The sequence below is a fragment of the Artemia franciscana genome, chromosome 1 (assembly GCF_032884065.1).
Source record: "Artemia franciscana chromosome 1, ASM3288406v1, whole genome shotgun sequence".
NCBI classification, from domain to species: domain Eukaryota; kingdom Metazoa; phylum Arthropoda; class Branchiopoda; order Anostraca; family Artemiidae; genus Artemia; species Artemia franciscana.
In genome coordinates, this window is record NC_088863.1 from 54,683,802 (window position 1) to 54,706,836 (window position 23,035).

The 23,035-nt window shown below is 35.8% G+C and overlaps 1 protein-coding gene across 1 annotated transcript in view; it reads left to right on the plus strand.

The window, feature by feature from the left end:
* Positions 1-5,630: 5,630 nt before the first annotated feature.
* The window catches only part of LOC136031429 (methylmalonyl-CoA mutase, mitochondrial-like), a 49,105-nt gene continuing 31,700 nt past the window's right edge, over positions 5,631-23,035 (plus strand). Inside the window, exons 1-2 of the mRNA XM_065711002.1 lie at positions 5,631-5,855; positions 15,491-15,666. Coding sequence (XP_065567074.1) covers positions 5,817-5,855; positions 15,491-15,666 — 215 coding nt within the window. The 5' untranslated portion in view covers positions 5,631-5,816. The remainder of the gene's footprint in view (positions 5,856-15,490; positions 15,667-23,035) is intronic.

Sequence of the window (23,035 nt, forward strand, 5' to 3'; positions counted from 1 at the left end):
GAATCAGCTTATTATGCTGATTCCAAATATATAAGATTCATCAAGTTTAGTGTTACCCATCAAAAGTGTATAAGGAAATTTGCCAGATTTTTTAAATAGAGGAGGGAGGGGATAAACACCCCCTAAAATTCAGAGGATCTTAATGAATTTATCTGTTGTTAGATTTAGAGTACAAAAAAACCTTACTGCTCTATACTATTTCGCTTTTTTTCGTTTTTTATTCACTTACTGCTTTTTTCCAGGGGTGACCGTATCGAAATAACAGTTCTAGGAGATCAAAAAGGGTACATACGTAGGGGAATTATAAGTTATAGTGCTCTTTTTAAGTGACTCCAAAGATTAGAGGGCATTTGGCCCCCCTCACCCATTTTTTCCAAAATTAACTCATCAAGAGTTTGAGGTAGTAATTTTGTTAGGTATAGTTGAAATATCAAATAACTATGTCTTTAGGGGTGAAATAGCCCCCCAGTCCATGGGGAGAGGTTTGTAAGTTATAAAATTTACCCATTTTTTACGTATAGTATTTATTATTGGAATGTAGACATATATTTTGGGGGGTATTTTGTGCTTGGGGTGGATTTTCCTTGGAAAAATCTTATTTGGGGAGGGTAATTTCCAGGAAGTCTAGGGGAAATTTGACACTAGGGGGCTCCTATAGGATTTTTTTTTGTCTTAGATTCACTTTGCAAACCAAATTTTGCGTGTGGAGATGTTCCGGGGGAAATATTCATGGGATATATCCCATGTGTTTCAATTTTCAGAAGAAACTCCACGGATTGGGGTAGTTCCGGAGCGATTGAGAAACTGAATAGGGCGCAAGTTTTTTTTTTCAAATGGAAGTTCTCCAAGAGAATTTTTTTAGGCTGAATCGTCAGCAAGAAATTTTACAGGGAGGGGAATTTTCAACGAGCATGGGACTATCTAGAGGGAATTCGACGTGGGGGGGGAGCAGTTTACGTTGGATGAAATTTCCACAGAAGCATTTCCGGTGGAGGGGGGGAGTAAACTTAATGGAGGGTGAGCAAGATTTATCCGCATTATTTGAAAAATGATCAGCACTTAAACAAAAAAAAATTAATTGAACCTAAGGAGCAACGTTAAAAGACAAAGTGAACAGTTATTAGTCCGTACATGAAGGGTTGTTTCTCCTCAATACCTTGCTCTTTACGCAAAGCTTTAAATTTTTGTCCCAATTTTATGAGAGCGACTACTGAAACACAGTGGCCGTTTAATTAGAATAGGAAGCTTTTTTAAAGTGCTAACAGCTTTAGCGTAAAGAAAAAGGTATTGTAGACAGCAAGGCAGCCCTTCATCTGTTAATTTTGAGTTTTATTGTTGCTCCTTAGTGGAGTTAAAAATCATTTGTTTTCTTTAATTATCTATAAAAATGAGACCTACAGGTATTTCATGACTCTCAATTATTAACATAAGAGTGAAATTTCGGTTGAGGCATCATCTATCCCTCCGGAAACCACACTGTCCTTCTTTTAAACTTTATCTACATCATCATTAAGTTTAAAAAGTCCTATCTATACCGAGTAATTTGCTTCCTACTGAAATCAGGAGAATGCCTCTATAATTTCCAGCTCACTCTCATTGTATTTTATAGAGATTTTTTAATTAAAGCTGTCTTAAAATAATTAAAAACTTCCCCTTATTCAAAAATCTAATTAAAAAAGCCCCCGTCCCTATCCTAGATTTCTTTTGATGTCCTTATTCTTTGTTTTGTTTTGTTTTTTTTAGCTCTTTTTTAAAAATAATTTGGTCAATTTGGTCAATTATTGTAGCCCCTGTCACATCTTCCGTCCAAGATTTTGCTTATTGGCATGCTTGACTCATTGTCCCTTCAAGATTTTGCTCTAGATCAGTCCCTTCTGCCAAATTTAAGAAACTCATTTACCCTACTATCAGCACCTTGGTCTTATTAGTTTTTAATCTAATTAGTACTGTCACTAATTCTGCCTCACAAAATAAAGCTTCATTCACATCCAAAGTGTCACAAAAAATTCCATTCTAATCTATATCTTTTCCTGTAACACTATCACCGCTTAGCACATTCTCAAAATATATTTTGCGGCCCCGTTCCTGTTTTAGCTGGGAGAAATTCAGACTGACTATGCCCTCTCAATTTATTAACATACCATTACCATGTTTTACCATTATGTCGTATCGCTGCATCTTCTAGATCTTGGACAATTTTATCTGATTGTCTCCACTTTAGCTTAATTCATTAGCTCATATTTCATAAAATTACACAGTGATGCGTAAAAGTACATCAACTATTGTGGAAGGGTGGCTGTGGAGTATTCTGTAAGTGGTGGTGAGGGGCGGATACCGCAAAGTACGCATTTCATTGCCTAAATATCCTAACAATCACACAGCCTTCAAATAAACCTAGAATGAGTTTTGGGAGAGAGAGGTAGTAAAAATTGACATCTAATCCCTCTTAATTCCTGGAAATAATTTTTATCTACGCTTTTATTATTGGTGGTATGAGGGGAAGGGGTAACAGTGCCCCTCCCATTGTGACAATCTGTATGCATTAATCATAAAGCATTACATTTGCTTGCCTACTGGCACATTGGTGAAGAACGCGATGTGGGGAATCCTGAGCCACACCAGTAAATTTCTGGAGGAGGTATGCTCCCAACGGTTTTGTTCTCAAGGATTTTGAATGGTAATATTTTTCTTTCCCTATTTATGCAAAATGCTTCAATGTCTTTAAACTTGTGTTTACAGTGTGTAAACATCGGATAATCTTATTACAGAGATTTTGATATCTGCAGCCGTTTAGAAGATCACGAGATACACAGAAATCCCATCGAACAGTAATACTCCTTTCTATTCACCCGATATTCTGTAATAAAAATATTATTTAGAACTTATTCAGCAAAACTACATAACTCGAAAATTGGTCAGAAACTAAAACAAGACAAGCTACCAAATTTTCAACTGAAAGTAAGGAGCAACATTAGAACACTTTGAAAATTGTACCGTGTATCATGGGAGCCATTCTTAATCTCTGACTATTTACGTTAAAAGTTTAACTTTTCGTCTTAATTCTTTGAACGACTACTTAAACACAAAGGCTGTTAATTTGGAGTAGAACTATTTTTTAAATCACTAACTGAACTTTAATTTAACGAGCGATGGGTTGACAGGGGGGCAGCCCCCCTCATATATTGAATAATTTTTATTCATCTTGAGAATTAATATTTCTCCGCACTATCAGTTGGAAAACCTGTTCTTTTTTCTTTTTAATTAACTAGTTTGAATTAAAATCTATCCAAGTAGAGAAGCAGCTGGAAGAAGGGACCTGGGCTGCTAAACAAAAATAGAAACTCTTTTTCTGCATCGTTGACAAAAATGACCTGCTGTCCTTTTGATCCTCTGCTGCTTCCGAGTCTAACTACAAAATTTTGACATGTTCCCTGGAAATTGATAATTTCCAATGCTCTCTCTCTCTCTCTCTCTCTCTCTCTCTCTCTCTCTCTTCTCCTCTCTCTCCTCTCTCTCTCTCCTCACTCTCTCTCTCCTCTCTCTCCTCTCTCTCTCTCTCTCTCCTCTCTCTCTCTCTCCTCTCTCTCTCTCTCTCTCTCTCTCTCTCTCTCTCTCTCTCTCTCTCTCTCTCTCTCTCTCCGTAGATATTGTTTATTTTACGTAATATTGTCTACGATTTCGGCAAGAAATCAGTTTCGGATCTTAGCTAATTAAGTTCAGAGAACTTCCAATCTGCAGAGGCACTTGAGATCGGAGTTGCTCCTCGCAGTATTTATTATAAAAATTTCTTGCATAATGAAGTACTTCAAAATGGACATTTAAGTATGCCTGCAGCTCTCAATCAGTCGGTTTGGGTCGACGCACACTAAGACTTTTTTTCAGGATGCTCAATTTCTGAATAGTAAACACCAGAGAGGAGAAACATGCGTTAACACAAGGATTTATTTGTCTGGCGACGAAACTATGCCAACCGGACGTTAACAGAAGGATCAAGCATGAATTAAGTAGTTTCAATACTTTATTTCTCTTGAGTATGTTGACATCTGAGTTCCCCTGACCATGGTTTGCAAAGAATATCAAGGTGAAATTCTACTTCTCCAGAATTCTCAGAATAAAAAGCACCAAGCAAAAAGCCACCTTGTGCTTGTAACTTACAGGAATCTGTGGCTTTCAACACGGCAAAACTGCTGATGCGCTTTCCGCTCTTTGATCACGAGTCATTATTGGACATCATGCTACTGTCTAAGCCTTTGACAGTAATGTCAAAGGTATACCTTTCTTACCATACATATTACTACATACATATTACATACTAATTCTTGATAGGTATACCTTTGAAATAAATTGAGATTGATTTGATTGTGTATGAATTATTTATGTAATTTTATTTCTCGATACACGGTTTCACCTTTCTGGTCATTTTAAATTAAATCATTGTTTTTTTTTGCTTTTTTCTCTTCTATTTTTCTATTTTCTTCTATTTTATATATTTTAGTAAAACACCCTCGCAAGCAACGCTTTTGGTGTGCTACCGATTGATTTTGTCTGTGTTATTTCTAATAAATTAATACTACTACTACTAAAATATGATAGTCAGAGTCAAAGGCTATCGAAACTAAAACAAGAAGAATGGCCACAAGCCATTCAAAAAAACTTAGGATACTAATAGAAACAATGTAACAGCTAGTACAATCAGAGAAACAACGAAAAATCAAAAAGGAGCTATTATTTTATATTTGTTAATCAGGTAATGACGTTAATTCTCATAGTAGTTTTTAAGATCTGTTACAGGATATCCATTATTTAAAGAAAATTGTTTTTTAGTAAGATATATACCATACACAGGAAGAAGCAAATAAAACAAATAAAACTAATAAAAACAAAGCAACATCTAATCTACTCATCTAGTTTAGTAAAATATATACCATACACAGGAACATGCCTTCGGCTATGAGTCCCGTTAAATAATGAATCACATCGTCATTGCTTTCACCCAAGCCGCTCTTTAAATGTTTTCTGTGTCCATATCTGGTTTTCGATATTACTGAACCAAAAGCATTAAATACTTTCATATTTTTCTCGTATTCGTCGCTCGAGATTTTATTGTCTTATGTTTAAATCACAAGACAACCTAGGAAACGACAAAGCTTTTTTATTTTCTTCCATTTAGCTTGCCTTCTTGGTAGTATTATGTGTATAAATGTCTTTTACTAATTAACAACTTTAAATATTAAGGTGACTTGACTTATCATTCTTTAATGTAATTGCAATGAGTAATGGATCGCTTTTATTAAGGTGAAGCTACTATTGCAACCATAATTCTCAGTTTGTAGCTAACCAGTATTTAAACGTTGAGGCTGAGAAAAAATTGCTGATAATTCTGTTTTCTTGTCTTCTTTGTTTCTTATTCGGTTTAAGCTGGATCCAGGCCTCTGCACTATTTGAATATAAATTCTTCAAGTCTTCAGGTTTGTCTCGCATTCTAATTGACTTACTTACAGTCATCAAAGGAGAGACGACGCTCTACTCTAAACCCAGAATGAGTAGTAAAATATAGAAGGGTTGCTGTTAGCTATTTTTTTTCTTTTAAATGCCGAAAATCCTTTTTCAAGTGAACGCAGAAGGCTGTCGCGCTTTTGTGTAGCTTATCCATGGGAAAATCGGACTTTCCCAGGAAAAGTGGGATTTTCTGAATACAAAAATTACAAAACTGGAATCTTGGCAGTCATTCAAAGCATAGAGCCTCGTCTATAGAAAGTTTCAAGTTTCAATTCTCTATCGAAGGTGTTCAGAAAATCTTGGTGGCTTATTTGGAGATGTTACGAAATAAAACCCTATTTTGCTTTAATTTAAAGGTTATTTTGTTGCTATTGATTTTCAAATATATAAATCGTTGGAGTAGTTCTTTATCAAATGACCTATGAGTTGATATGACGCTTGCATGGGGGTTAGATTACCAACCTTGTAAATTAGGCTTGATCTATGCTAGCCTATTGTAAATTGAAGACTGTCAGGATTGATGCAAAATAATAGGTTTAAATTTCACCATCTTTTAGCCAAGTTTATAGAGTTAATTTGAAGTTGAAATTTTGGAAAGGCAACTAGGCTGTGTTAGGCCTACCTTTGGTAAAATTCTAGTTGATTGACTATTGGCTATCTTGGAAAGGGGTTAGGAAAATGAAACTTTCAGGGATGAGTCTAAAGGCTAAAGTATGTCATGGGAAGGTATATTGAAGTACCCATCTCCACTCCTTCTCCCTCTAAAGGGCCCTTACCTTTTAAAATATGTGTGTTATAAAATTGAAACCTTGTAAAACAGTTACTCTGCTTGAATGAATTACAACAAAATTGTTTTCAGCTTCACATCTTTGCTTGATCCCAATTTATTAGGTTTTAGATATGCAAATAGGCTACATTTCCTAAATTTAAAAAAAAAACATTATATGGCTCAGAATTCTACTAAAATAACATGAATTGTATTTTCAGAACTAAAGGCAGAGAAGAGGCACCTGGTAACTGAAACTTAAGGTAGCCTAAAATGTTGTTTTGTCAAATTTTCAATAGGTATAGACCTGTCATGTAGGCAAATTTCAGGGCCCTCTAGAGGGAGGAGTGGAGGTGGGTACTTCAAAATACCTTCCCAGGACATACTTTAGCCTTTAAACCCACCCCTGAAAGTTTCATTTTCCTAACCCCTTTCCAAGATAGCCAAAAGTCAATCAACTAGAAGTTTACCCTACCTTCTGATAATTTATGGGATAAAACTCTACTTTAGACACTTTTGGATTTCTTGGAAAGGGGTTAGGTTAGGAAAATGAAACTTTCAGGGATTGGTCTACAGGCTAAAGTAGGCCTATGTCCCAGGAAGGTATTTTGAAGTACCCACTTCCACTCCTTCTACTTGTAAACTGCTAGAAAATGACCTCTCAAGTCAAGCATTGTCTCCCCTTGCAAGTGCAACAAGCATTTACTCAAAGATGCTGCAAGTCCCCTGTTGCCATTGAGGTAAGCTCTGGCAATTTTTCTCTGTAAATGCTGTCCCTTACTGGAACAGCCTCTCCAAAGCCATCATTTAGTCCTAAACCATAAATGTATTCATGAAGGATTCGATCAGGATTAGGCCAATGCAGAGTGTAGACTAATCTGGGATGCCAGACCATAGTCAGGTCACACCACCTGTGAGATGTTCCACAGGAGGCTCATCACCACCTTATCTTGCTGGAAATGCAATTTAAGATAATTATTTCGAACAGTTTTAGGTTGTGGATAATAATTAAAAATAACATAATAATCTGATTCAGGTTAAAAACCTATGTTATTGGGACTTGATTTTCAAAACAGACCCTATAGATCTTAGTTATGCCACTGTTTTGAATACTATGATAATAAACCTATTCTATGAAAGTGTTAGTAAATTAATGCCCAGAAGTTGATTTAGCAAAACCAAATTAAATTCATTTTTTGATCAAATTAGATAGATCTATAATAAGCAAAAAAAAAGTTAACTAATAGACTATGCTAAAGAAAGCATTTTTGTTTGCTAGTGGTTCAACATTTCTGGTAGGCACACTGTATGAAAGTAGAAGAAAATACATGAAAAGTTGTAAAATCTTTGGATTTCAAGGTGGGACAAGGTATCTATGAACCCCCTTCCACTCCTTGTATACATCAGTATACCATACAAACCCCTTTTATATTTTGAAGTGGATAAACAACAAATACAGAATTTGCCATTTCAAGTACTTTTTAGTTTTTATCTGGAAGGCCCTGTAGAGGAAGAGTGGCTAAAAACTATTAAGGTTTTATACCTGATTTTCAAATATTTCAAAAGAACTCTCAATGCTAATAGATTTAATATGTTACTAATTACTTTTCTTATTATATCTAATATATTCAATTTAATTTACCTGGTCTTCCAATTTTTAATGATTTACCCCCCCCCCCCATCACTCTCTCCAAAAGAATTATGCTTTTAGAATTCAATCTTGAAAAGAATTTCTTATATAGCTTTCATTGTATAAAAATTAAATACTTGGCTATTTGATTTGTGTGTAGACTTTTGTCTGTGTGTACTTAGCTTTGCTTTTGTGCTCTCTAGTCTAATATTATTAAGTATGAAAAGACTAATCTGGCTTTGCATCATAATTTTTTCTAAAAAAAAAAGAAGCAGCATGCAAACATAATAGAGTATAATATAGGGCCTGACTGATATAATGGCTGGCCAAAACTATTGGGCAGATATAGAGATCAGTGTCATTATTGGATATCTTATCATTTTCCTTTTATGTGCAACTTATCCATCCAGAAGATGGCACCAGATTTCCTCAGGTAATTTATGCTTGTCCAGTCCCAGGGGCAGAGCCACTGGCTAAATCTTACCATAGTGGAAAGAGCAGTAGAAGTGAGTCAAATGAAGTCAAAGTGTATTTGTTGTCAATACTTGTCAAGACACACCAGGTGCAGCATTGCTCAAAATGTAGAGTGAATTCAATAACACCTGGATCCCAGATACAAGTACTGACCCCTAAATCAGAAGCTAGTCAGTAATGCTAAAAGATGGCAACAAGAATAAACCCAGAGTCAGACATTAGAAGAAGCAAGATTAGCTACTGCAAAAGAAAAGAGGGTAAACCCAAAACACAAGAGAGGAGGCACAGTATGTTGGATTGACTGCCTGTTTGATAACATACTAGCAACTTAAGCAAGTTAGTGAGAATAGTCAGCAGATAATATTGATCAGAAACTGGAAAGGTACATGAATGAGGCTGTCATTGACAGGAAAATAAGCTGTCTGTTAGGGTGGTAGCAAAATAACAGCAGTTGTTTCAAGAGACTGTCACACACTTGCTCAGATGTATCTCTGCAGTCTGCCCTCTTCTGTCCCAAGCAGAAGAGTTTTCAGCATAGTCCAGAACATTTGCAATGACAAAGATCTCTGAAGGGAGCAAATGCTGAAGTAATGCTTTCTGTGTTACAACTTGCCCTAGTTTGATTGGACTTATCTAGCCCTCTCCAGACTAGAACTTTATTTGGTTAGTTGTTTTCTAAATTTTTTTTGTATCAGCCTATATGGAATCCACAGTGATTGAGGCTGCTCTTTTGTGTGGAATAGACCAGGGAGACTTATGCTAGTATGAATAGGGGCAGAGAATGTAGGGCTTAAACTTTAGGTTAGTATTTTTTTTCCAAAGTTTATTGATGAATTTTATTGATATCATATTGCTATAATACCAATATATTAATATTTGACCACAAAAATCCAAATTAGTTTATCCCTAGTTATTGATACATATAAAACAGAACAGGAAGTTTTTAACAAATAATTATTTACAGGTCCATACTACTTGTATTGAAATCCAAGCAGTTTTTACAGGAATTAAATAAATCCAAGCAATTTGTGTGAAAATACAAGAAATTAAAGCAAAAATAGTGAAAAATTCAAGATTTCTATGCTGGAGTCAAAAGGTTCTCACCTGTTATAGATGTCCAGGTCAATACATAACTATGAAAACAAATGGCTTCACATAAAAAATAAAGTACCAAGTGAAAAAAATAGTGGAATATTTACCACTGGCTGGTTGAAATTGATTCAGCCATTCTTTTTTGAGTGGATGACAAAAGTAATCTTAATGCTAACATTCTTTAACATAGTCAATGTAAAATATATCAAAGGCAAAGCTTTTCTATTTCAAACCAAACAAAATATGTTTTTATGATCACTCTTTTCCTGCATGAAACTCTTGGTAAATTTACCATTATCTCCTGATTACCTCTGTCTAATTGTTTTCATGTTATTGACTTCAACTATATACAATCTTCTCAGCCAAGAGTTGCCATTTCCCTTTGTCATTCTAATACTTTGCTTGAGTCTCCATTGACTACTATTTCATGCTTATTTTGATTATGTCTGATCAGGTTGAAAGCTGCAAAAGATTTGTTTTTAATATTTTACTTGACATAACTCAGTGATATTAAAAAAAAGTGGAATAAAGGAAGCAACTCAGTGATTTTGAAAAGGAAAATTTATTGATGGATATCATAGTTGTGAACAAAATTTTCAACCATCTCCTTATATTTGAAAAACAAGAGCAAGTGTAGTCAATGAAGATGGCACTTTTACTTCCACCATTCCAGTTGTTGAGGCAAGGCAGAAGGTAATCATCTAATCCCATTCCTGGAAAACTATTCCACTCAAAGGGATTTTCAATCAATGACCTTTTTTGAAGCTTTATACACAATTTGCATTGACATTGACACTAATTATTCAGATCAGTTTTTTATTGTGTTTAGATTTACAATTATTGTAAACCTTGTTGGCCAACATGAAAACCTCAATAACAGTTTAATTCTCTTGTTTCATGTCAATTCTCATAACTTTTTATAGTTATGAAGCAGCCATTTTAATTACTTAATTCTATCAAAGAAGCTATTCTGCACTGCAGAATAATATCTTTGACAGAGTTTTTATTAACTTTAGGAAAGAGCTTTAGGAAATGAAGATATTGATTGTTTATGTGGTATTTGTTTCCAAAATTGAAAAAACCTAGGAAGAGGAGAGTTGTTTATTGTCTTGGGAAAGATGGGATGAAATAAAGGCAGATACAAGAAGTAGAATTACAGTGGCTGCTTTAGGCCAATATCTACCAGCTTTCTAATCTCATGACTCAACCTGAGAAAAAAACAGCTCACAAGCTTGTTTTCTCAATTTTACTAAAAATATATGCAATAAAATCTTTGTTGAATAAGGGAAGATGAGTGACAAAACAATACAAAACAATTGTAAAAAAGAGAGCAACAAGGATAGTAACAGCTAGTGAAGAAATTCTCTCTTCTTTACCTTTTTTATTTTTACTGACTATTGTTGTCCTCATTTCTCTCTTCTTTATGGTTTTACATTGTTTCATGATTAGCCAGTGTGGTCTCAGAAATGATTGATTTTGGATTTTGTGCAGTTTTCAATAGGCATCTAAGACTTGCTGTAATGATTGTAGATTGCACATTCTACACATTGTCTAAAATTCTAGCCTTTACAGAAGATTTTATGCCTTGTAGCTAGAAAAATGCTGAAAATAATTTTTTTGTTTGTTTACTTTTAAAAACAGAAATGTAACAATTCTATCACCAACTCTTTTATCAAAAACACTGATAGAATCAACCAAAATACATGTAATTGTATTTCCCATCTACTATATTTTTGTTCAGCAAACTCAAATAACCTGTGTTTTTTCATAACATATGAAAAAAGGTTGAAAAAGTGAAACCAAAATGTTTTCCTTTTTAACTCAGAAGCTGTAAAAAAAATCAGCTAAAAATTGCCTGAATCACTGCAGCCATTCATACCATTTACATTTCTTAGCATAGGGAAACTAGTATCAGACACGAATCAAGATGATGGTGCTTTGTCATGGTACAGTAATGAATGTTACATTAAAAAAAAAACATGAAATAAGGAATTTAATGAAGGTGCTTTTATTTTATCAGGATGTTTTCTTCATAAGAGCCCCTCTCCATCAGTGTTACCCTAAACCAACTAAAACTAAAAGAAAACCTTAAGCAAGAAATTCTTACTTGAATTATATTTCTAAAAGAAATATATGACATGTTTTATTTATCTGGATATCATGCATCCTTCCATCATTATCCACTTTTTAAAACTATTTGAAATAACATTTAATTATAATACAAAAATAGAATCTAGACTACAGAAATTTCTGTTTTGATTGAGAACCTATGAGGTGCAATAAAGAAGTATATTGTTTTGACCATAAATATTGGGGGTTGAAAAAGATTCTTCCTTTAGAAGAGCCCTAAATATGCACTTTTGTCATTGTAGATTTTTTGTTGAAATGGATTTTCTGTAGTCTTTACATGATGAGGTTTAGTTTTTGTCTGAATTAGAATAATAGAATTGTGAATAGAGAGAGATAAATTTGTTAAACAAAAAAAAAACATCATCAGCGTTAACAGCTGCCCTGAAAAGTAAAAAAAACTTGTCCGAGGGGGTGGCAAAAATACACAAAAAATAATACAGAATTAAATAAATATAAAACAAGTAATACAAACCGCACACCCTAATCAACACTGCAAACCTTATAACTAAACAAATTCAGCTTTACTTTTGAAATCATACCCTGAGAGGCCATATTAAATTATTAAATTATTAAATTATTTATTTAACTCCCTCCCCTTAATATAAATTTCACTTGGAACAATAGAAAAAAGGATAGCAATGGAATACAGCATTATAATCTGATTAATAGAAACATGATGTATATTGTAAAGAATGAATTTTAGCATTCTAGACAAATGCATCCCCATAGAAAAATTCCCTTGACAGTTCCTTTGGAGTGTCTCCACATGTAAAATTGACTTGCCAGAAAAAAGTAACTAGCTCAGTCTCAACTATTAGCTACAGCTTTATATGCATATAAAAGAATAGGTCCCAATTGTCATTGTTTTTAGAAAATACATTTTAATCAAAACATTTGTCTGAGAGTAGGTACTGTCGAAGTACAGGATATTATCCTAAGGAAAGTAGAGAAGGCACTATGATATGAATAAAGGACTTGTGAAAAAGAAATCTTAGCCCTGTTCTTGGTTTTTAATAAAGATATGGAAGACCAAATGAGATCAAATAATAGTTATATATTTTGTAAATGTAGAGTTTCTTTGCAATACTTAGATGTGTAGAATGTGAACTTGCTGATCGGAGTGTATTTCCTTTCCAAGTATACTACTCATTTCCTATGTAAATTTTTATCTTGAGCTCTCAGAGTGATCAAGAGAAAAACTAAGTTTTTAGCTACCAAAAGTAAGGAGCAACATTAAAAATCAAAACAAACAGAAATTATTTTGTAGATCAGATGGACTGTCCCTTCCTCAGTCACCTTTTGTATTAAAGTCTTAAGTTCTTTAAAAAATAGACCTGCTTCTCATTCAAATTCAATGGCCTTTATGTTGCAGGAGTTGCTTTTAAAGAATCTGCACTTTATATCAAACTACAGTGTTGGCTTTGCTGAATCTGTTGGTGTTAATTTTTTAGGGGAGTTTTCACCCTTTTTTATAAGTAGCCCAGTTTTCTCAGGCCTTAAAATTATCATAAATCGCACTTGCTAGTAATAGGACAAATCCTGTGTTCACCAGCTTCAGTAATGACAGTCAGTCCTCTTTGGCGTCCAGATCAGTGGTCCAGATTTATTGAGCCTCTTTCTGTCCACTGATGGCTTGAATGCAACCGCCTTGCTAGAGGTCACTATCTTTTTTTTCACTGAGGGAATTCCACAAGCTGACATCTCTATTTGGAAATAACTTGTTCCTTAGTCTGGTATATGCTCATTTCCAGAAAAGCCTATGAGGGTGACCACAAGTTTTCTTTGAATTGTCTGGTTGAAAAAAGTCAGGAATGGTATCCTCAGCATTTAGAAGCTTTTGGGCTGCTATAAAATCGCCTTCTTTGCGTCAATGCGTTAGAGATGTTATTCTAAGCTTATGGATTAGGAACACCATAAAACTCTTTAATACATTTCGCCCTCCTGTTGACTGATTCCATTGCTGGTTGACCAGTCTTGTTGCAGTCTTGTTTTATACCTTAGTTATAACAGATGGAGATCTGCAAGTGAACATTCCTTTGATTAAGCCAAGTGTCTGATTAACAACTACAGTAGTTGCTTGCACATAAATATGAAAATTCAACTCATCATTTACCAGGACACCATAATCCCTCTCTGCCTGGCAACTGGAAATAGCTTTGTGGGATGTATTACTAGAGTTCATATGGTACTGAGTGAGTGGGTTTTTCTTCCTAAGGTGGAAAGTCTTGCTTTTTTCTGCACTGAATTAAAGCTTCCAAATATCAGTCAAGTGAGTTCAGGATGGGATCCAGAGTCTAAATGATCGTACAAGATTGTATTTTGAAGATGCTTTTTCTAATTCTTCACTATTTCCAAGACTTAGGAGATTGCATAAAAAAGCAGTTCTGTACACACACTGGTAACATGGGGTACAACATTGAGCATATTTTGCAGAATAGAAGAAAGAGGAGCAGTATTTTTGCTTTTCCAAATTTGCAAATGTCTGAACAGTATAAGGATTTAGTAATAAGGGAAAGCTACTAAATTGAAAGGCTACTGGAATTTAGCTTTCTTGTAACAATTTGTAAACACAGCTCATTGGTCTTGGCCTTTTTTATGCAGAAAGTCCCAGATGATATTTGACATAAGCTCTTAAACTTTGTCAAATTTGCCTTATTGAGTATCCAATGGGAGACCCAAGTAAGTGTTATGATTAACTAGCTCGATTTATCTGTTCCCAGAAGAAGCTTCCTCTTGATACTCTTTCCTTTCAATGAAAAGTTTTAGAGCTTAAATTCTAGACCAACTTTTACCTACTCGGATTGCTGTGAGGAAAAGATGTTGATAGTGTGCTTGATATTACGGATTGAGTTTAGAATATTATTCACAGATATCTGTATATGAGTAAGTGGATCCAAATCAAGCTGTAGGCTTTGCTGGTTGACTTTGTTTTTGGAACATTGTTCATAAGCAGCTTCATATTCTTAACAGAATATTCTGCCTAAAAAAGGGAGTGAAGGTGTAACCACACAATTTTTATTGTGTGCAAAACTCATGGTTAGAGAACTAGGTTTTGGTGACAAGTAAAACAGTACTTTGCAGGGAGTACAATTGTTGCACCGAAAGACTTTCATGCTTATTTTTCACTGATACTTAGAACTGATCCTAATCTTTGTTCACCTTAAGAGAGAGCTTGACTATGCGAGGCTTTCTACATTAAGGATTTTTACATGATTTGGCAAAAGAGATGCCAAGCAAAAATTTTAATTCATAATATACTTTAAATGTTGTAATCTTTGATAGTAATTGAAGCCATTTCAGCAAAATTTGTATGGTACTAATCTTGAAAAAAATATGTCAGCTAGGAAACAGATTTAGAGCATAAAATAATAAATGGATATCTGTCCTTAAAAGAAGAAGAATAAAACTAGGGTAAGAGTAGACAGTTTTCTAGTTATTATAAGCTTCTGTAGCAGGTATTTTGTCTGTAAAGCAGTTGTCTATACTGCATCCTCAGCTCCAAATGCTATATAATATGGTGGTATTTCTTCTTCAAACACATTAACCAAGGATTAATGTAGCTTTTATTCTATTCTTGGCTGATACTGTATGTCATAAAACCCTTCCTAAAAGGATCATTTACGCAGTATTAACAGTCCTTTTTTTTTGTCTAAAATCGTAAACACGGATCAAAGCTTTTTTTGTAATAAGAAGTGAAAATCAAGTCCATTGTCTGGCAAAATAATTACTATATAGTATGGATAAGGAAGTCCGTCATGAGTTCTAAAACAAGGGCTTAGATTTTTGTTGAATTAACAGGTTACTAGTGGAAGAGCTGTTTGTAGAAAAATTATAACTAGTTGGACAGCAATAAATGTATGTATCTTGATATGTATCCCACCTTTATTGTTTCTTTCTAGAGGTTGTCCCTTTGCAAGTCACACTCAAGGTGTATTACTGGTGTCCCATTAGATGAACAATGGGTTGCAATGGCAAAGAAACAACTGAAAGGCAAAGAGCCGGAACACGAACTTCTATGGTACACAAATGAAAATATAGTTATTAAACCAATTTACACTCACAAAGACATTGAAGGGTAATATGTTTTATAGTTTTTATATTAGACTACTGTAAAGCGTGTATATTAAAGCTTTGCTCTGCGTTTTCTACTAAGGGTGCCTACAAGGGAGGACAAAGGGAGCTTCAATAGAATCTTAGAAGACGAAAGGTGTGCAAAGAGTGCAGAATTTGTTAATGCTTAGGGAAACACATGATGTTTTTCACGCTGAAAAACTTTTTTAAACCCTAGCTCCACCATAAAGTTTTCTCTGGAAAATGTTTGTGGGTGCCCTTAGACTGTATTATTGTTATTTTACCACATTTTACTTAACTTGCTTTCTCAGTTGGTCGCCGATAGTTGAGATGTTTATTTCAAACCTTTCTCATCTGATTTGGCTCAAATTTTGTATATAGCTTTGCCTTACCTAAAATTTTAATATTCTGATATATTTGAGTCTCAAAATACCTAATCATCCTACAATTTAGTCACAATTTAATTATAGACCTAATAATCAGCTCACAATAGGAGTATTTGGACCAGCATTCTTGTTTTTCAGCTATTTTCGTACGGAGGCAGAGACGACAGAGAAAAGAAGGATTTCATCATAAAAACAGATAGATTTTTTTTGGCCTCACCTTTGGATGTAGGCCTATCTGTGTTGTTTCCACAGCTTAGATACCATTATACAGTTATGAAAACTCCTATCTTGCCCATGAGAAGCTTTTGGTACAGAGCTCTGAACTTGGCGCCTCCTCCATGCCTGCGCTTCGACGCGTAGATAGTACTACAACACCATAGGCGGGAACGCAATTTTGTTTTGTTGCATACACAGCTTAGATACCAATATTGGTATCTAAGCTGTGCTGCCAGTTTCCTGTCTCCACTCGCTAGCATCGCTACCGTGCACTGTGTCCCAAAAATAAATCGAGTTTTCATAACTGTATTGGTATCTAATCTGTGGTTGTCAAACAGTTCGTGGTAACGAACTGTAGTAAGGAGCGACCCGACTCAATAGTAAACGAAACTCTAAAAAACAGAATTTTCATGCTGATTCTAAATATATAAGTTTCATTAAATTTAGTCTTTGTCATCAAAAGTTACGAGCCTGAGAAAATTTGCCTTATTTTGGAAAATAGGGAGAAACATCCCCTAAAAGTCATAGAATCTTAACGAAAATCACACCATCGCATTTGGCGTATCAGAGAACCCTATAGCAAAAATTCAAGCTCCTATCTACAAAAATGTGGAATTTCGTATTTTTCTGCCAGAAAACAAATCACGGGTGCGTGTTTATTTGTTTTTTTCCCCAGGGGTCATCGTATCGACCAAGTGGTCCTAGAGTGTCGCAAGAGGGCTCATTCTAACGGAAATGAAAAGTTCTAGTGCCCTTTTTAAGTGACCGAAAAAATTGGAGGGCACCTAGGCCCCCTCCCACGCTCATTTTTTCCCAAAGTCAACGGATCAAAATTTTGAGATAGCCATTTTGTTCCGTATAGTCGAAAACCATAATAACTGTGTCTTTGGGAATGACTTACTCCCCCACAATCCTTGGGGGAGGGGCTGCAAGTTACAAACTTTGACCAGTGTTTACATATAGTAATGGTTATTGGGAAGTGTACAGACGTTTTCAGGGGATTTTTTTGGTTTGGGGGTGGGGTTGAGGGGAGGGGGCAATTTGGGAGGATCTTTCCTTGGAGGAATATGTCGTGGGGGAAGAAAAATTCAATGGAAAGGGTGCAGGATTTCTAGCATTACTATAAAAAAAAACAATGAAAAAATAAACATGAAAACGTTTTTTCAATTGAAAGTAAGGAGTAGAATTGAAACTTAAAACGAACAGAGATTATTACGCATATGAGGGTTCTAAAAATACTTTAGCATAAAGAGCGAGGTATTTAGGAGGAGATAAATACCTCGCTCTTTATGCTAAAGTATTTTTAGTGATTTCAACTATTTATTCTACGGCCTTTTTGATTCAGGGGTCATTCTTAAAGAATTGGGACAAAACTTACGATTTAGTGTAAAGAGCGAGGTATTAACGAGGGTACAAGCCCCCTTAATTTACACATATTTTTTACTAATAAAAACGTTCATTAAAAATTAAAAGTTCTAGTTGCCTTTTTAAGTAACCGAATAATTGGAGGGCAACTAGGCCTCCTTCCCCACCCCTTATTTCTCAAAATCTTCTGATCAAAACTAAGAGAAAGCCATTTAGCAAAAAAAAAAGAATTAATAAACAAATTTCATTTTAATAATTTATGTGCGGAAACCCAAAATCAACTAGACCTACGTTGCCTGAGCAACGTGAAGTGTTGTGGCAACCTTTCTTCGGCTTTGCCGAACAAAGTGTTGCGAGAGCAACACTTTGGTTTTGTTTCTTCGCTATCGGTTAAATGCTGAAGTTGTCAAAACTATCAAAGCTTTCAAAACGGCATATTCAAAGAAGAACACAATCAGTAATCACATGATCAAATTCTTCAGCGTTGAAAAAACAACAGCAAAAGAATATCGGAAAAAGGGACTAAATTGAGTTTGCAGCCAGTTGAACTTTATCCTTTTCAATCGTAGACATCGTGACGGATGGAAACTTGGAACATTATCTTATATAATCTAGTTGGTATTATAAAGCTATCCGTAACTTTTCAGGATCAAATACCATAGATGTGCACCAATTTGCACAAATTTGTAGCCCCTCATGAACCTCCTCTAGCAACCCATTCTTGCTTACAAGTCCCTCTTCCGTGAGAGACAAAGAATAACACAATCAGTAATCAGATGATCAAAGGCTATTCCTCAGGGTTGAAAAAAAAATATTGGAAGAAGGGACTAAATTGACTTTGCAGCCAGTTGAACTTTATCCTTTGCACACCATAGGCTCTAGCTCGAGGACAAGCAAAAACAATCCTTTTTGGCCCCAGGCAAGAGTCGTACGGAGCTTTCCAAAATATAATGTCATATTCATCAATCCGGCCCGAGGTCCACACTAACAGCCGATTATTACTTACTAGGCCCCTAAATGTCACTTTGCAGCCGGTTGAACTTTATCCTTTTCAATCGTAGACATCGTGACGGATGGAAACTTGGAACATTATCTTATGTAATCTAGTTGGTATTATAAAGCTATCTGTAACTTTTCAGGATCAAAATACCATCAGGGACCCATAAATTTCCTGTAATGACTCGCCATCCAGGATCGCTTATTATTGGATGGCGAGTCATTACAAGAAATTTATGGGTCCCTGATTCCATAGATGTGTACCAATTTGCACAAATTTGTAGCCCCTCGTGAGCCTCCTCTAGCAACCGATTCTTACTTACAAGTCCCTCTCCCGGGATATACATCCAAGTTCACCGGAAACAAATAATGGGTACACCAACTAGCAAAAGTTCCAAACCCCTTGTCGCTGAAGTCATTGTAGCCTAACAGCCGATTATTACTTACAACTCCCCTACATGTCTTACAATCGGGAACCAAGTTGTTCTTACCATCAATTATACCAGAAACAGATAATAGGTACACCAATCAGCAAAAGTTGCAAACCCCTCATTGCCAAAGATGATTATAAGCTAATAATCGACTGTTGCTTGGAAGTCCCCTACATATCTCACAATTGGTATCGGCCTATTTTTGGTTCAAGTGTGTACCTTACCACTGAAGTTGTCAACCCCTTGAAACTTTCCCTGGTGTATGTCATGAAGGAATTTTTGTAACAAAAAATAGATGACATATACTTTGATCAGCTCATCAAGGTCTATCGATTGTCATTGAAAAAAAAATTCTATCTGTCTTAGTTCAAAAGTTGACTTTTTTGCCGGAGGACAACTTTCTAACACCACCACTTAGAAAGGAGCAAAGGATAAGCTCTAATTTCTTTAGCAATGAGAGAACTTTTAAAGTTTAAGAGGTATATCTGATACCATTTCTCTATTGCAATCCCAAGTAGAAAAAAAAAAGAATGGTAAAGTCAGCTGAAATCACGAACAGAAATGGCTAGAAACAATGGCAGCACTTTCGGACCCGTGGGAAAATCGCACTTTTTTGTTTCTGTAAATTTTTCTATTTATCACTCAAAGAAGATATATTGGCTGTGGGGCCGGGGAACTACCGCATATATTTAACACTTATAGATTTTAGTCCATCTTCAATTTGAAACTGGTGCCTGCTTGCTTGGCTGCTAGAACGGAGCTTTCTTCTCGAAAGCAGAAACATGGTTTGATGAAACGAAAGCTTGGCTGCACAACTTCAGATACTCCTCTCTGACATAGGCTATATAACTCCACTTCACTTCGCACACCATAGGCTCTGGCTCGAGGACAAGCAAAAACCATCCTTTTTGGCCCCAGGCAAGAGTTCTACGGAGCTTTCCAAAATGTAATGTCATATTCATCAATCCGGCCTGAGGTCCACACTTTCCGTAAAAACTGCACAGGTTAGACCCTTACCAGTTTCCAGGAATAAGCTGAGATCGGCGGCATAGGAAGAAAAAACAAACAAAAAAAACGGGACAAAACCAAAGTGTTGCTCTCGCAACACAACTAGACCTACGTTGCCTGAGCAACGTGAAGTGTTGTGGCAACCTTTCTTCGGCTTTGCCGAACAAATTGTTGCGAGAGCAACACTTTGGTTTTGTGTCTTTGCTATCGGTTAAACCCTGAAGTTGTCAGCCTATCGAAGCTTTTAAAACGTTATGTTCAAAGAAGAACGCGATCAGTAATCACATGATCAAAGGCTATTCCTCAGCGTTGAAAAAACAACAATATCAAAAGAATGTCGAAAGAAGGGACTAAATTGACTTTGCAGCCAGTTGAACTTTATGCTTTTCAATCGTAGACATCGTGACGGACAAAAACTTGGAACAATATTTTATATAATCTAGTTGGTATTATAAAGCTATCCGTAACTTTTCAGGATTAAAATAACATAGGTGACACTAATTATACGAAACTACCTCATTGTTTTACGTTATCGTTTGTACCTGTTGTGTAAACACTTAATTCTGGGTTACAGTGAGTATGGGTAGGCTACACCAACTAGCAAAAGTTACAAACCCCTCTTCACTGAAGATGATTGTAGCTTAACAGCCGATTATTACTTACAAGTCCCCTACATGTCTTACTTACCAACGCTGGAACCAAATTGGTCTTATCATCAAATACACCGGAAACAAATAATAGGTACACCAACTCGCAAAAGTTGCAAACCCCTCATTGCAACTAGCAAAAGTTGCAAACACCTCATCGCTGAAGATGATTTAAGCCTAACAGCCGATTATTACTTACAAGTCCCCTACATGTCTTACCACTGGAACCAAATTGGTCTTACCATCAAATACAACGGAAACAAAAAATAGGTAACCTACACCAACTAGTAAGAGTTGCGAACCCCTTATTGCCGAGGATGATTATGAGCTAACAGCCGACTGTTGCTTACAACTCCCCTATATGTCTCACAATTGGTATCGGCCTATTTTTGGTTTCAGTGTGTACCTTACTACTGAAGTTGTCAACCCCTTGAAACTTTCAAACTGGTATATCTCATGAAAGAATTTTTGTACAAAAAAATGGATGACATATACTTTGATCAGCTCATCAAAAGCTATCGACTGCCGTCGAAAAAAAATCTATCTGTCTTAGTTCAAAAGTTGACTTTTTTGCCGTAGGCCAACTTTCTAACGTCATCATTTAGAAAGGAGCAAAGGATAAACTCTAATTTCCTTATCAATGAGAGAACTTTTAAAGTTTATGAGGCACATCTGATACCATTTCTCTACCGCAATCCCAAGTGCGAAAAACCGAATGATAAACTCAGCCGAAATCATGGCAGCACTTTCGGACCCGTGGGAAAATGCCGCTTTTTTGCTTCTCTAAATTTTTCTATTTATCACTCAAAGAAGATATATTGGCTATGGGGCAGGGTAACTGTCGCATATATTTAACACTTATAGATTTTAGTCCATCTTCAATTTGAAACTGGTGCCTGCCTGCTTGCCTGCTAGAACGGAGCTTTCCACTCGAAAGCAGAAACATGGTTTGATGAAACGAAAGCTTGGCTGCATAACTTCAGATAGTCCTCTCTGACATAGGCTATACAACTCCTCTTCACTTCACACACTATAGGCTCTGGCTCAAGGACAAGCAAAAACCATCCTTTTTGGCCCCAGGCAAGAGTTCTACGAAGCTTTCCAAAATGTAAAGTCATATTCATCAATCCGGCCTGAGGTCCACACTTTCCGTAAAAACTGCACAGGTTAGACCCTTACCAGTTTCCAGGAATAAGCTGAGATCGGCGGCATAGGAAAAAAAAAACAAACAAAAAAAAACGGGACAAAACCAAAGTGTTGCTCTCGCAACACAACTAGACCTACGTTGCCTGAGCAACGTGAAGTGTTGTGGCAACCTTTCTTCGGCTTTGCCGAACAAAGTGTTGCGAGAGCAACACTTTGGTTTTGTGTCTTTGCTATCGGTTAAACCCTGAAGTTGTCAGCCTATCGAAGCTTTTAAAACGTTATGTTCAAAGAAGAACGCGATCAGTAATCACATGATCAAAGGCTATTCCTCAGCGTTGAAAAAACAACAATATCAAAAGAATGTCGAAAGAAGGGACTAAATTGACTTTGCAGCCAGTTGAACTTTATGCTTTTCAATCGTAGACATCGTGACGGACGAAAACTTGGAACAATATTTTATATAATCTAGTTGGTATTATAAAGCTATCCGTAACTTTTCAGGATTAAAATAACATAGGTGACACTAATTATTACGAAACTACCTCATTGTTTTACGTTATCGTTTGTACCTGTTGTGTAAACACTTAATTCTGGGTTACAGTGAGTATGGGTAGGCTACACCAACTAGCAAAAGTTACAAACCCCTCTTCACTGAAGATGGTTGTAGCTTAACAGCCGATTATTACTTACAAGTCCCCTACATGTCTTACTTACCAACGCTGGAACCAAATTGGTTATATCATCAAATACACCGGAAACAAATAATAGGTACACCAACTCGCAAAAGTTGCAAACCCCTCATTGCAACTAGCAAAATTTGCAAACCCCTCATCGCTGAAGATAATTTAAGCCTAACAGCCGATTATTACTTACAAGTCCCCTACATGTCTTACCACTGGAACCAAATTGGTCTTACCATCAAATACAACGGAAACAAAAAATAGGTACACCAACTAGTAAGAGTTGCGAACCCCTCATTGCCGAGGATGATTATGAGCTAACAGCCGACTGTTGCTTACAACTCCCCTATATGTCTCACAATTGGTATCGGCCTATTTTTGGTTTCAGTGTGTACCTTACTACTGAAGTTGTCAACCCCTTGAAACTTTCAAACTGGTATATCTCATGAAAGAATTTTTGTACAAAAAAATGGATGACATATACTTTGATCAGCTCAT